The following is a 13684-nucleotide window of genomic DNA, read 5'->3' on the forward strand; positions in this document are numbered from 1 at the left end:
TCGAAAGACTAAAAGAATCATGTTGTTGAATGTTATTTTGGACTTAACCGATCTCTAATGAGGCTCGAAATAATGTTTCATTAAAGTTGAATTTACGTGACAAAAAGGCATACATATGTCATGCTCGTTTTGGACCCTTCATTCAGATCAGTCTAGACACCTTTCACTTCAAAAATCAAAACATGACTTCACAAACGAAAAAAAGGGAATGTTCACACGATCCAATGCATGTTTCACACCAAAAGAAATTCAAATTTACTCTAGCGCTCTGTCACCTCGCGTGATGGCAAACATGTTGCTGGCAAGATCACGTTCAGTGTGTGGCTCGGGTGAAAAATGTGCCCTGTTTTTTTGCCATTCCAAAATACTGCGCCATACCGTCGCGATTCATCTTCAGCTAGGTTCAACAAATGGTCGCACCGTTCGGGGGTAAGGTCCTTGAACGACTTGTTATGCTCGCTTTAAACAGCCCCAAAGGACCGCCACGACCAGGCCACGATAGTCTACCGGGAAAAAGTCAATCCACTTTCCCTCGGGGCGGGAAATTCTTTGATGCAGTTTGTGACGGGTTTTTGCAGGCGTTTCCGTGACGGCATTCGCACCTTGGGAGCTTTAACGAGTGTGGTTCAAGGAGAAAGAATCGTACGTCAAGCACAGGGTGGCCTGCCTGCCTTGTTTGCCGCCCCCCGTTGTCGATTTCCACACTTTCCCGGGCAAAGCCGTGTAGCGTGAGGTGGCTTGTTTGTTTTGCCACACAGCCGCTAATTGAAGTATTTGCGCTGTGTGAAAACGCGCGATGGAGAGGGTCCCGGTTTCGGAGCCGACCAACTAACCGGCCACAACACCGAGCGGGTTTCGCTTAATGAGAGCGACCACCTGACGCAGTCGACTAGAGGCGGTCATTTGGGAAAGCGCGCAACCGTTCCAATGCCCGGTCGAGCCTTCGCTGTTAGGTCAGACCTTGTGCCACACCGTTCGGCTTTGAAGAAACACTCGACCTACCTAGAATAAACAGAAAAAAAACACACACACACACACACGCATTCCCACACCGGCACTACCGGGAGTGCTTTCCAACCGCGGAACCTTGTCTCGTTGAAGGACGTCGTGGGTGAGGGAAAAGCACAAAGTAAAACAGCTAAACCCGATGAAAAGGCATCGCGTCTCCCGGATCCGCACGATGGGCGAGGGTGGCGTACTGGCTGGCTGTTAGCGTTTGATAATTAAACGAATATGCTAATTAATTTTCTAGATCACGTCAAAAGCAAGCACGAACCGTGTCCCGCACATGAAAGCAAACCCCGAACACAGGGGACCAGATGAGGCGAATTTGTCCGTGTCTGGGAGGTTCTTCGTCGTTGCAGTAAATCAGTGGTTTTCACAATGTTTTTCAAATAACGCAGAGACTGAAAATACTAAACAATGTGCACGGCACGACCGGTCACGTCGAAAAAAAATTAAAATAACCTCTTAAGCACATTAGCAATAACACAAAATACTTGCTGTTAGGAAAAATATGTCGAATGTCTTTGCCTCTGTCAATCTTTAAATTTGTATCATCACCATAACAACAGTATTAAAGATACATTTAAAAAACACCCCAAGGTTTCTAGAATCTTGAAAATTCCAACGAATACTCTCTCAAACCGGATGGTGTTCGGAAAACTAACACTGGATAAATTTCAATTTGGATTTCTTTAATTGAGTTCGATTCTAGGAAGTTACAAATGTCTATGTAAACATAGTTATTTCGTAAAATTAAAACCAAATATGAACGAAGCGGACCGTCCCAAAATCAACAGGATGAAATGTTTTCGCTTTATTCAGTCACTTCCTTCTCACAAAAAGCCATCGATTGTTAGAAAAATATAGTTCCTTTCTTCTTAGATTCAATATTTGAACTTTCAGTTTGCTACCTTCAGAGAAATTTGAGTATTTCATCACAATTCCATCTAAATTCAATACTCAAAAAAGGATCTTTTTCAAATATTTTCTCCCTTTGTTTCAGATCAATCGGTTTCTGCGAAATTTCAACCTGTCCAAAATCAACGACTTGGAAGTGTTTGCCTTCAGGTAAGCTTGACACACGTTGCAAATAACACGTTCACGTTCTCAATCCCTATCAAAATCGACAAACAAAACGTCGAACGACATGTTTCATTTATAAAGCCCGTTACGACGGATTCAACTCGCCAACAAAGTCATATAAAATACGACAGCGAATTAAAAGCACATCCATTCACAATTAATTCGCACTCTAAAATGTCCCATTAAGACAGAACACGGCACGGATCGTCCCAAACGTTGCTCCGGATCCAAAACACAAGTGTTCCACTACCCTCGTACCGAAGAACGGACGTCCCATTGGGACACCATTTGGGTTTCGCTGCTACGGCATCCGAGAGAATGCGGCAAAGGAGCATGCAATTCGAAGCAAATGACTGGTAAAACATCGCTTCGAGTGTGTTCACAAGGAGCGATGGAACAGGACTTTCCGGGTCTCTTATGCCGGTGCTGAGCAAGTAATTAGCGAAGTGCAATCAGCTGCATCATGTTTGGGCGAATATCAGTATATTCGCCACTTAATTGCTCCACTCTTTGTTGAAATTCTAGACAATTGAGAATGTGCATTAAAGGGTATTGAAATTGTTGTACTAACTGTTGTGTTAAATAATTTCCGAAGGTTGACTTGAAATAAAGCTTCTTTTATCTCTGTTCCACGTAAAACTGAAAGTAAATTAGAAATGTGTCTCCACTTACCTAGAATTTAGAAGTTTTTGTTCCAAAACAAGAAAACACTCTCTTACGAAACGACTCCACCGAAACATCCTCCCCTTACCAACTTTAACAGCTGTACGGCTGTCAAAACACCTCAATCTGCTTAATTACTTCAATCCGACGATAATTGGCCAGGTAACCAAATCCCCAAGTCAGGCTTCAAAATTAGCTTTCCCGCTCTCCGCGCGCAACCTTTCGTTATTATTATTCCAACCTCCTCTTGGCTCCGTTCCCATCGTGGACTCGCGGAGCGAAAACTCCTCCGGGACTCGTCGGGGCTCCGTTTGATCCGCTCGGAAATGGGACCCCACGGTGAGGCCGACTCCCCGACTCCTTGCACACCAGGCGACACGCCTCCCGGTCCTTAATTACCAGCCATATCTTTAACGCCCGCAACACACCGTCAACCGCCGAGTTCAATCACCTGGCTGGGAAAGTGTAGCACGACCCGTTTTCTTTTTGTTTTCGTAAGGTTTCGCTTTACTTTAACACACGCTTCGCCTTCTGTTTTTCTCTCGTCGACCTTCCGTAATCCGCAGGACGAACGGCGTGCCCGGCGGTGGAAGCACTTCGCCGAAACCGGGCTCGGCAAAGGGTAGCGGCAGCGACGTAATGTTTCAATTTTTCGGCCCCAAGTTCGACGCGGCCCGGGTGCGGGAAGCGATGGAGAAGATGACGGAGCGGGGCCGGATCGGAAACGTCAGTCTCGCGCCCGGGACAAAGCTGTCCTTTCGCCAGGACGTCGGGCTGATGCTGCAGGTGAGTGAGGGAAATATTCTGAGGAAAATTTTGCTGGGTGGAAAAGCTTTGAGTGAGCCTTTTAGTGAAAGGTATTAGCAGGGTAAAACGAAGATCAGCCGCAGTGGAACACGTTTTTCGTTTTTTTTCGAACCTCTACAAATGAGCCCCCCTCCGTTCGAGGAAAGCCGCGCTATTTCGGGGAAACGGCAACATTGTTCCTTGTACTTAGGCAGGCTTTATTGGTGGACCATCGGTGAGGTTTTCCGCACGCGTTCCGTCAGATCGACACTGGAAACATTTTCCGACCGTGTTTCCCTAAGATCGTAAACTGTGGATAAAGAAGCAGGTTAAGCTTCTTCAGGAAACGCAGCCTTGTTGAAAAATGAGGCTCTTCCTCTGCTGCCTTTGTACGTTTTTGGGTAAATAAAAATTAACTTTTCTGAAGAAATACTACTTCCAAAAGGCACTTCCAGGGCACTTTCATCTTCGATGCACATTTTTAAAATAATTTAATCTTGAGAGTAGCAACCATTTCGCAAATGGTTGGATTATTGGAATTTGCCTTTTTGTTGTACAGAAAGTCGGCGAACATATTATTTACAGATTAGTCTCGAATGTTAAAACAAACAAGTAACTGATATAGAAAAAATAATACGCAGAAATGAGCGATGCCTTTCAACGTAAAATTTAACGAATTTGAGAGAACAGGACATTAAATCCGTTTAAAATTGGTTTTATTCAATTTTGCATTGTGGTATGTCCTAATAACTTCTTTATCAGGAATCAAGTGGTTATAAAGTCCAGTAGAAGAATAAGCGTTAATTTAGGATATAAATTTGCCGAATGTAATTTTCTCAGACTATTGCTTAAAATACCACGTTAATCCTTCATAACTTGCTCAAGCGAATAGGAATATGAATGAATAATGAACATATATAAAAAGATCTAAATAGTTCTTAACAAAACAAAATAATATTATAGCCTATCTTACAATTGACTAATTGGTGTTCAAAACGCTGTTCAACTAATATAACGTAACGTTTTTCTTACGTAACGTAAAAACGTTTCGTAACGTAACGTAAAAAGCCCCTTTTAAAGAATACTAACTCTCTAACTTTAACGCTTTCTCACATGAGAACGGCATTGCCTAAATTTACACCCAATTTTGTTCCTTAATTTTTGACCCACTTTACGCGGGTGTCAACAAGCTAAATCGCTTATCGGTAATATAAACAAATTGGATGCTTAGCCATCGTCCTCTTCATCACCGGACCATTAACAATGTTTTCTGCTACCGGGGTAAATTCTTTTCCCTTTTCCTTTTTCTTATCCGTTCTCCAACTTTGTTCCCATCCCTTTCACCAACAGTCGGTGGTCATCAATCAAAAGGGACCGATCCGGGAGAATACCGAGTTCATACTGTCCTGTGTGGCGCAGGGCTCATCAACGATGTCCTTCCGGTGGTACAAGAACGGATACTTCGTGAACGTGACCAAAGCAACAAGGTAAGCAAACGGGGCCCCATCTCCGATGAGGTAGGATCATCACCTGGTGCGGCTTTCTTTTGGTTTTCCTACCCCAACACACACCAAAGCGGCGTTTGTCCTTTGGACGTTTTAGCCTCATTCATCATCCTGAAGTGTTTCATCGGAAAGAGTGGAAGAGAGTGGAACGCAGCTACGGTGCTGGGAGGAAGAAAATTAGTTCAAAAGCCTCGCTTTCCCCCTAACATCCCACCACCCTACATTGATCCGACAGTGAGTGGACACTTTTTCAAGTGTAAGGACACATCTGGAGCAGCGTACCTCCGTTCAGAGTCCTCAAAAAAGATTCCGAGTAACCGAAGCCCCAGAACCGACCGGTTCATCCGTCCTAGTCCTAAGTCATCCTTCGAGGAACCTTCAGGATTACGGCCCTCGAGCCCCTCGGAAAAGCCTCCGTCCAAAACCCGGCAAAACCTTTGATATGTTAAACATGTCACCCATCTACGGTCCTTCACCCAACTCCGCACACCGTCCCGATCGGTACCTCCCGATAAAGCAAGTTTTGTTTCCCCGGCCGGTGATGTTATTTATTCTCAACGCTCAACAAACGGGACCGCAACCGAAACTAGGTCCGCAGTGGGCCCTGGATTTTGTCTGCTTTCTAACGAGTTTTCCTCCATTCCATTTCTTCCACCGTTCCACGGCACACCCGGCGCCGCACACACACACCCTTCGGCGGACACATTATTAATGCAGGAACATGTGGACCCGACTGCTGCCGCTGGACTCCAAGGATCACTACACGGCACTGCTCGGCATCAACCGGGCGAACCGGCTTGACGAAGGCATTTACACCTGTCAGGTAGGAAAATGGGGCCATAATGAAGCGCAAATCGGTGGGATTGTCGGGGATGGGAACAAATCGGGGCAAAACATATCAGGCCGAAATGGATCACTGCGCAACCACTGCGAGGCTGGAAGACGTTAGCCTTAAGATTAAACACAGATTTTGTGTAGGGTTTCCATCCTGGGGTTTGGTTTCATTTTTTGCTTTTATGAACATAAGATTGTTACATATTCCTCGTCTAATAACATTGCAACTTATTTCGCACATCAAGTAAGGCAACTCACGACGTTAATTCTTTTTAAAATGTATAATATGGCCTAAGTTATAGGTTTCCTGAAAATGTATTTTCCTGAAAATCCATCTCCGCTATTTCTTCCTCTGAATCTGGCAAAAAGATTAATTTTACATTTCCACACTACCACAGCTTTCCTAGAAAGTATGGTGTTACGTATTCGTTATGCAAATCGTGGAAATTAAAAAAAAATGTTGAAAGATGGTGTCATCTTTTCACAGATTTACGTAAGATAAGAAGTTTTATTTTGTATCTGATGTACAAACAGTTCCGCGTCATGCGTGTGCTTCACGGAATCAGATGTAGAACTTCACTGTACCCGAGTATGTTCCTGGAATTGACTTCTCAAGCGTATAAGCTCAGGATAATACTTGAGTATGAGCATCAATTAGAATGTAAATAAAAGAACAAATTATGACGAAACGCTGCTCAAGAAAAGCTGTCACCGTAACACCTGTCGTTCCTTCCTGTTGTCGTTCTGCATTATCGGATGGGAGGGAAAATTACTGTCACCTTAAATAATAATCTCTCAAAGATGGAAGAAAAAAAAGCCCACCAACCGGCAGCATCAACTCTACGTTTCGAGCGCAACATGACAATAAGACTACCGGCCGAAAAGAAACCGGAATCCAATTTCAACCAAAAGGCTTTCTTTGTAATTTCAGAATAAGCATTCGCGGTGCCGCAGAGTGGTAAATTTATTAAAAGAAATCCTCCCCACCGTTGGTCCTCAGGTCTCCCCCGCTCTCGCAATGCGTGGCTGTTGAAGAAGTTGGCCCAGTGAATGAGGCCCGGATATGCCGGTGTAGGGAAAACAATAGCAAAAGCCTATCTCCAGCTGCGAAGGGGAAATTTGTGCACAAGTAATTTCGAAACCGAAGTGACTCTCGCTATTTTCGTTCCACCTCGCCCGGCCGAAAGCCCCGTCCGGATGGAAAGCTAGCCGTAATCTACCGGCACAAAGGAACTGTCAAGAATCTTGCCATCGTTCTGCACATGGCCCCGGCCTAACACGCCTAACGAGGTCACCCCTCGCGAACCGACGGCGCACCTCAAGCAGGCGGCGAAGAAAATGAAGTGCGAATAATGAGCAAAGATTGCGTGAAATAGTTTCACTTTTCCTCGCGAGCTACTTCCCAACCACTGGTGATGAGCTCAGTTCCCCCCCCCCTCCCCCCTCCCACGGCTCCCTACAAGCCTTCCTTCCGCCGGCACGGGAAACGGCACAGCAATTCACATCAAGCTGTCAAACCAAGCCCCAAGTACCGTCTTGCCGCTGGGGGGAAAATGGCCCCAGTCAGGGTCTACGGGGTCTTTAATTATGCATCTTGCGATAATTAAAAATTAGAACATCTTCCATTGTTACATTCGTCGGTCAGACCCGGCGGGTCGGGTTGCCAAGTTGCCCATTTTCACGCAACCTAACAACGCGACTGCCGACCGCGCGGATGAACGCGAGCACGAGCTTGGGCCGTGTTCAGAGTCTTCGGTACTTTTCTGGCTGAAACAACGTCAAAAGACGCCCAGCTGGCTCCTGCCGGGTTCAATCATCCACACTATGCAAAGGCAGCCGGAAACCGGCAGCTGAAGTTGCTCAACCAAATCAAACTTCCTTCCTTCCCGGCCCGGCGGCTCTCGACGGAAGGTTACGCCGAAGATACAATCCTAAACCTGATCCCTTTGCCCTTGAGGTTCATCGAAAAGTAGGGAAAATGGTAAAGAAAAAACAAGCGTAAAATTGAGAAAAAGGAGATGCTCCAGATCCGTTCGAAGCGAGAGCGACGGAACCTATAACTTTCCTGCTCGAGACTCTCCGCTTTGAATGCTTCAACAGATTCTCTCACAGACCATTCAAATGGGTGTGTTTTGTTTTTCTTTAGTATTTTAATTACATTTTTATGTAAATTATTGTGTAATGGATGAAAAAGAACATCATTTCCCAGTGCGATCTTAATCTCCCTTTTCAGCCAACTAGATGCTTTCGTGGATGTTTTGGTCTTGGGTTGCAGCTACGTTTTATTTTCTGCAGACACTTTCATATTCGAGCTGACATCCCAGGCTTTCTGGCTTGAAGACGTCAATGATATTATATCTTTTCTGAATTATTTTGCTCCCAATTTTAGAAATTAGATTGAGTTTTTGAGCCATTTTTTAGGTAGAATTATTACGTTCCATCATAGAAGTAATGATATTCTTACTATCATTAAATATACTCTCAAGTTATCAAAGCACATCTTCAGGCTATATAACATCCCGTACAATTTAAGCTACACAGCAAAGCGAGCAACGGCGACGAAATAGAAAGAAAGCACATCGGGGTAATAAATTACACACAATTTACCATCGTCCGAAATCAATTCCACTTAATTTAATTCAACGATGCACCCCTCGAAGACACTTGCATTCCGTCCAGTGGCCCGGTACTCGGTCCAGTACGGCACCGGAGCGTTGTGTAAAAGTGGCAAACGGGCAAACTGGCTAGCCCAAGGTTCGCTTTCGTCCGACCGGTTTTGCTCCGGCTTTACTCTATCTCCCGGACGCATCTTTTGACTTCTGTTTTACTTCTGCTTTCAATTCTGAAAGTGGGCAACTTCTAAAGGGTTTCTGCAAGATTGTAGCATTGCTCCATTTAATTTCGTTTGTGGAAAAAGAAAACCGGGAGATCCTTGGAGTTCTCACGAACTGTGCTTTTATGCGATTTGGCGTCTTTCGATCGCTGCAACGGATAGAAGTGCCTTTGCCCAAGACAGCCGGACGTCTTAATGCACGCTTTTCTGCACCGACTCTCAAATGCAAGATGAAATGGATTTTGCTTTTCTGTTTGATGTTTTGAAGAAAAAATGAGACGTACTTCTTTCGTTATGGTTTATGTGTTAAATTTTCATGCTAAATACAGGATGCTTTCTTGTAAATATTTTAAACACTGGAATTACAATTTAATTATTTAAATTTGTTTTCCATTTCACTTGGGAATTTTATTCCAGCCTCTTTAAGAATTCTTTTTTAATTTTCCTTTTTTTTGTTTTCTCTTTGAAGGATTTTAATTCATGTTCGTAGGTTTTTCCATTACCTTATCAGTTCAAAGCACTTTGAAACTACATACGCTCTCCAAACCACTCTCAAACACTTCAAACACTTAATATATAATATATGTTTTGGACATCGCCCAGTCTGCAGCTGTCTTGCCATCGTTATCGCTACGATTAATCATCGGCCCTAAAATAAATGGACCACCGTACCGAAGACAAGACAAATGAAAACCCCGTTGCAAAACCAAATACGAAAACACACGTCGCCGGCAAAAACCGACAGACACGTCTTACTTTTCGCTGGAAAACTAACAAAGCTAGCCATTAAATGAACATTTATTTCCTATCTCCTGACAAGCCCGTTGACGGGATCGTTTCCGGCGGATATTGAAACCGAAACCGAACCGAGGCGTTTCCCCCCCCCCCCCCCCCTTTTTCTTGTTTCACATTTTTCCCTGGCACACACTCTCATACACACCAACACATGGGAATGATCCTTGATCCATGTGGGGTTTGCGGTTGAAGTTATGGTTTGAAGATTGGGAGAGAATGGTATGAAACAAAACAAAAGATGCCGAGCGCGGTTTCCTTCGGTTTTCGAGTACTTCGGATCTCGACCGTTGGCTCGTTTTGCTTCACCACAGCCGGGAGGCACAACAACAACATAGGTTGTTCCCACGCCGGGGACCAGAAAATCGATTCCGTCCGATTGCCCTTTTTCGCCATCTCATCTGTATTCATTAGGCTGCGAGTGTAGATACTCACCGGCGTATGTCGATTTTCTTCCGCATTTTCATCTTATTCCGTACCATCGCCATCATCATCATCGTTACCGGAGGGCAGGTCGCCGACATGGGCATCGAGCAGTGCCGTTCGACGAAGGTGCAGATCCTGGCCGCACCGCAACTTCGCGTGGATCCACCGAGCGTGACGCTTTTCCGGGGCGACTCGCTGCTGATCCGATGCCTCTCCCAAGACTCCGACCGGCGCTTCGGAATGCTCGGCTACAGTTGGACGAAAAACGGTGCCCTGTTTCAGTCCGATCCGAACGGCGAGCTGTGGGAGGATCTTTTTCCGGACGGGAGCATTCTAAAGGTGAACAATCTACAGGTAAGCTCATCGAACCAGCTCTTCTGCCTTGACCATACAAAAAATCGAAAAAAATGGAAACTGAATGATGTTTTCAACCACTATTCTCTCCCCTCCAGAAATCTGTCGTCTACACCTGCATCGTGTCCAACTCGGTGGCTCCCGTGTCGAGGAGTGTCCACGTGACGGTGGTGGAACCGGGTACCGTCACCTTGTGCCCGCAAAGTAACGACTTTGGCGTAAGCTGGCCGGCGAGCGCTAGCGGACCGGCCGTTCTGGCCGATTGTCCCAAGCGCGGTACGGGGCTGGCGAGTCGGATCTGTGAGCAGCGAGACTTTGGACGCCCCGAATGGTTGGTGCCGGATTTTTCCGACTGCATACCTGAGGAAGTGACTGAGATAGAAAACGAGGTACGAAGAGAAACTTATGGCTCATTATTTGATTTAGTTAGGTAAACCATTCATCTATCTCATACTACGTTCGGACTCGATAAAGTATCCCGCAACATGCATCGTTCAGATTTCCAAACAAAGCATCAAACAGTTTTGGTCTGCAAAAATTTATCTTTATCTGACGGATCCTGTCCGCAGGCGATATGAATTTCATTTATTAGAAACCTTTTCTTCGACCATTTTTTCCCCTCACTCCATTTCCAATTCATCCACGTGGGAAAGATTACATCGGAACCGAACCGAAAATTCGATTGAGATTCATCTTCCAAAACCCAACCTTTCCAAAATTAATTCAAAGAACTCACACAGCGATGTGATCGGTTTAGAAAACCCATTTGGCGAAACGCCGGTTCAATGTTTTGGTTGCTTTGTTTTCTTTCCTTCTTTAATCCAAATTTCCGTTTTGCAGTGTGACATCGATTCCAATTCCCGCCGGTCACCACGTGGAAAATGGGAGGAAAAACAAAAATGTATATATATATACATATATTTAGAAAACATAACCATTTCCGAACGAAAGCGAAACAAAAACCACCAACCTTCTCTAACCATTCCAACATCATTATCATATTTTCGAAAAAACAAATCGCCAACACCGACACCGTTCCGGAGCCGGCCGGCTATTTCTTGCTGCCCGGAGCGTACACTTACCGACGAAACACTCATCGCCCCGTCAACAGAGCCAGCGGGACATGGCTGGGGTAATGGCAACCCTACCGAAAAGCGAACATGAGCCTCGGAAAAGGGACAAAAAAACAAAACAATCATACCGAACCGATCAACGGCATAGGGAAAAGCGAAGAAAAAACAACAGCTTCCTCTAAGCTTTCACTGCGGCTTTTGCGGTGTCTGATGGTGTCATCGATTTCGGAAAATGTCGCCCCACGATGGTGGCGGCGATGGAACTGAACTGATGGCGTTTGTGGATGAACTCGATGGTGCGCTTATTTTCTTCACCCTGTGCTTAGGCGTTGGGCGCAGCCAACACCCAGACCGTATTTCCGTAGATTTTTTTTTCTTTCCACAGACGACATCCGCAACGGGTTTGAGCTTACGCAAGCAATTCTAGACGATTCTCGTTTCACTCCGGTCGCTTGGCGTGATGAATTTTACGAGATCATTTGAATTCGGCACGAGTGTATATGAACGAAAAAAGAGTCATTTTGATAAATGTGAAACTTGGTAGAAAAAACTCTTATCCCTTTTCATGCACTAAAGCAATGCTTAGTAGGCTTTTCCAAAGGAAAAAGCAGTAATTCATTAGTTAATTTAGAAGACCTACGTCACATTTTCGAGAAATCGTCTTTTCACATGCCTAACACAAACCACCTATGAATATATCTAAATTAAAGTGATGAAAAAAGTGGGTAGTTTGATAAGATACGGATGTTTTATGGTAATTTATTTTTATTTTATGTGAAACGCTTATCGCATGCACGTTAGAAATCGATTCGAACCTCGACTCTGCTGAAAGTAATAGGAAATCAACGTGTGCAATTTAACCCGCAAACAAAATGTAATCTCGCCGGATCGAATACTACCATCAACGATTTAATTCCTACCACAAAACATCATAACATACCCCTTATCGTACAGTCGAACGCTGGGAAACCGAACACATCCGGTTGTTTCAAACCACACCACGGTACAATGCAAGTCTCGATCCACCCGCCAATCGTTAGGCACCAGCATTACATCAATAGTACCGGCCCATCTCATTAGTTATCCATTACGTAAGCACCTAAAGCCTCCGTTATTGGTGGCATGCTCGATAATATTCGTAATTACCTGTCCGATGCGCTGCGATGCCGTATCAGCAAACCTTAACCGGCCAATGTTTCACGCCGGATTTAGAACATCGACCATCGCGTCATTCCAACAAAGGGGCTTTTCCGAGTGCACTTCTCATCTTTGAGTTGTGCGAGAGGAATAAAAGGTGCGGGCAGTAAAAACCCGCTAGAAACACGCGTGCCGAACAGATTGTAACGATATGGTAGAAACTAAGCTGCATTCCATCGAACCCCCATGTTGCACCGTTGAAGCACGTGACCCGATGAACATAATGGAAAATCCTTACCGGTTCTCTTCCTCAACACCTCACTGACAATTCACCCGTTTTGCAATAGGCTTGCCATTTCCATGTATTTTTCTCGCGAATGTGCATTCATCGCTTGTATCCTCGTCAATGTTTCTGATCTACAAGCAGTGAGAAAATGCCAGAAAACCACAGAACCGTGCAGCAGACTGTGGTCGGAACGAACTGTGAAAAAAGCGAATGGATCGTCAGAATGCGTGCACGTGGAATGTTGGTGGTATTTCAAATGAAACACATTCAACGTCGGTGTGAAATCATCCGCTCTGTAGACCGCCCTAATAGTTAACAAAATGAGTAAAACTAGTTTCATTTTTTAGTTGTTTTATTCCTCCTATTTCGTTTGTTTATTTCTAAGTGATCCCTTGTTTTTTGAACAACGAATACTTCATCCGCAAGCTTTTGCGAAAGTTAATTTTCACTAACTCTCGTTTCCCTTCTTTTTGTCTCCCCGTTTGGACCCACACCGAAACACCCGAAAAACACCCACAAAATGGCGCTGCTGTAAAATAAAACGTCACTCGCTCCATCGTCCAACCGTGACCGCCTGCAAATATGCCAACAGTTTCGCGGCCTAACCTACGGCTACCAGAAGACGAACGGTTCCAGCGTGCTCCAGTCGTGCCTGAAATACGCAGCGACCCACGGGACATCCTTTCTGCCGGGCGAAGGAGGCTTCCTGCTGGGATTACTGCATGAGGTAAGTGTTGGGACCGGTGGGCAGATGCCGCTAGTCTTTTTCCTTCCGGAGTTGGGGTTAGTCTAAAACAAACGCATGGATGCTCCAACTGACATCCAACTCGCTTGGTTTGTGTGGTGTAGCTGTCCTTGAAATTTGGGTTTATTTATTTATTGCCCCAGCTTTATCCTACTCTCGGAC

The 13684-nt window shown here is 44.9% G+C and overlaps 1 protein-coding gene across 1 annotated transcript in view; it reads left to right on the forward strand.

The window, feature by feature from the left end:
* Nucleotides 1-13684, forward strand: part of LOC131264165 (uncharacterized) — a 109974-nt gene that overhangs the window by 54539 nt on the left and 41751 nt on the right. The window contains exons 6-12 of the mRNA XM_058266453.1: nucleotides 2009-2073; nucleotides 3318-3537; nucleotides 4888-5024; nucleotides 5760-5865; nucleotides 10015-10281; nucleotides 10380-10670; nucleotides 13370-13504. Of these exons, the coding sequence (XP_058122436.1) occupies nucleotides 2009-2073; nucleotides 3318-3537; nucleotides 4888-5024; nucleotides 5760-5865; nucleotides 10015-10281; nucleotides 10380-10670; nucleotides 13370-13504 (1221 nt within the window). The remainder of the gene's footprint in view (nucleotides 1-2008; nucleotides 2074-3317; nucleotides 3538-4887; nucleotides 5025-5759; nucleotides 5866-10014; nucleotides 10282-10379; nucleotides 10671-13369; nucleotides 13505-13684) is intronic.

Source organism: Anopheles coustani, chromosome 2, assembly GCF_943734705.1.
Source record: "Anopheles coustani chromosome 2, idAnoCousDA_361_x.2, whole genome shotgun sequence".
NCBI classification, from domain to species: Eukaryota; Metazoa; Arthropoda; class Insecta; order Diptera; family Culicidae; genus Anopheles; species Anopheles coustani.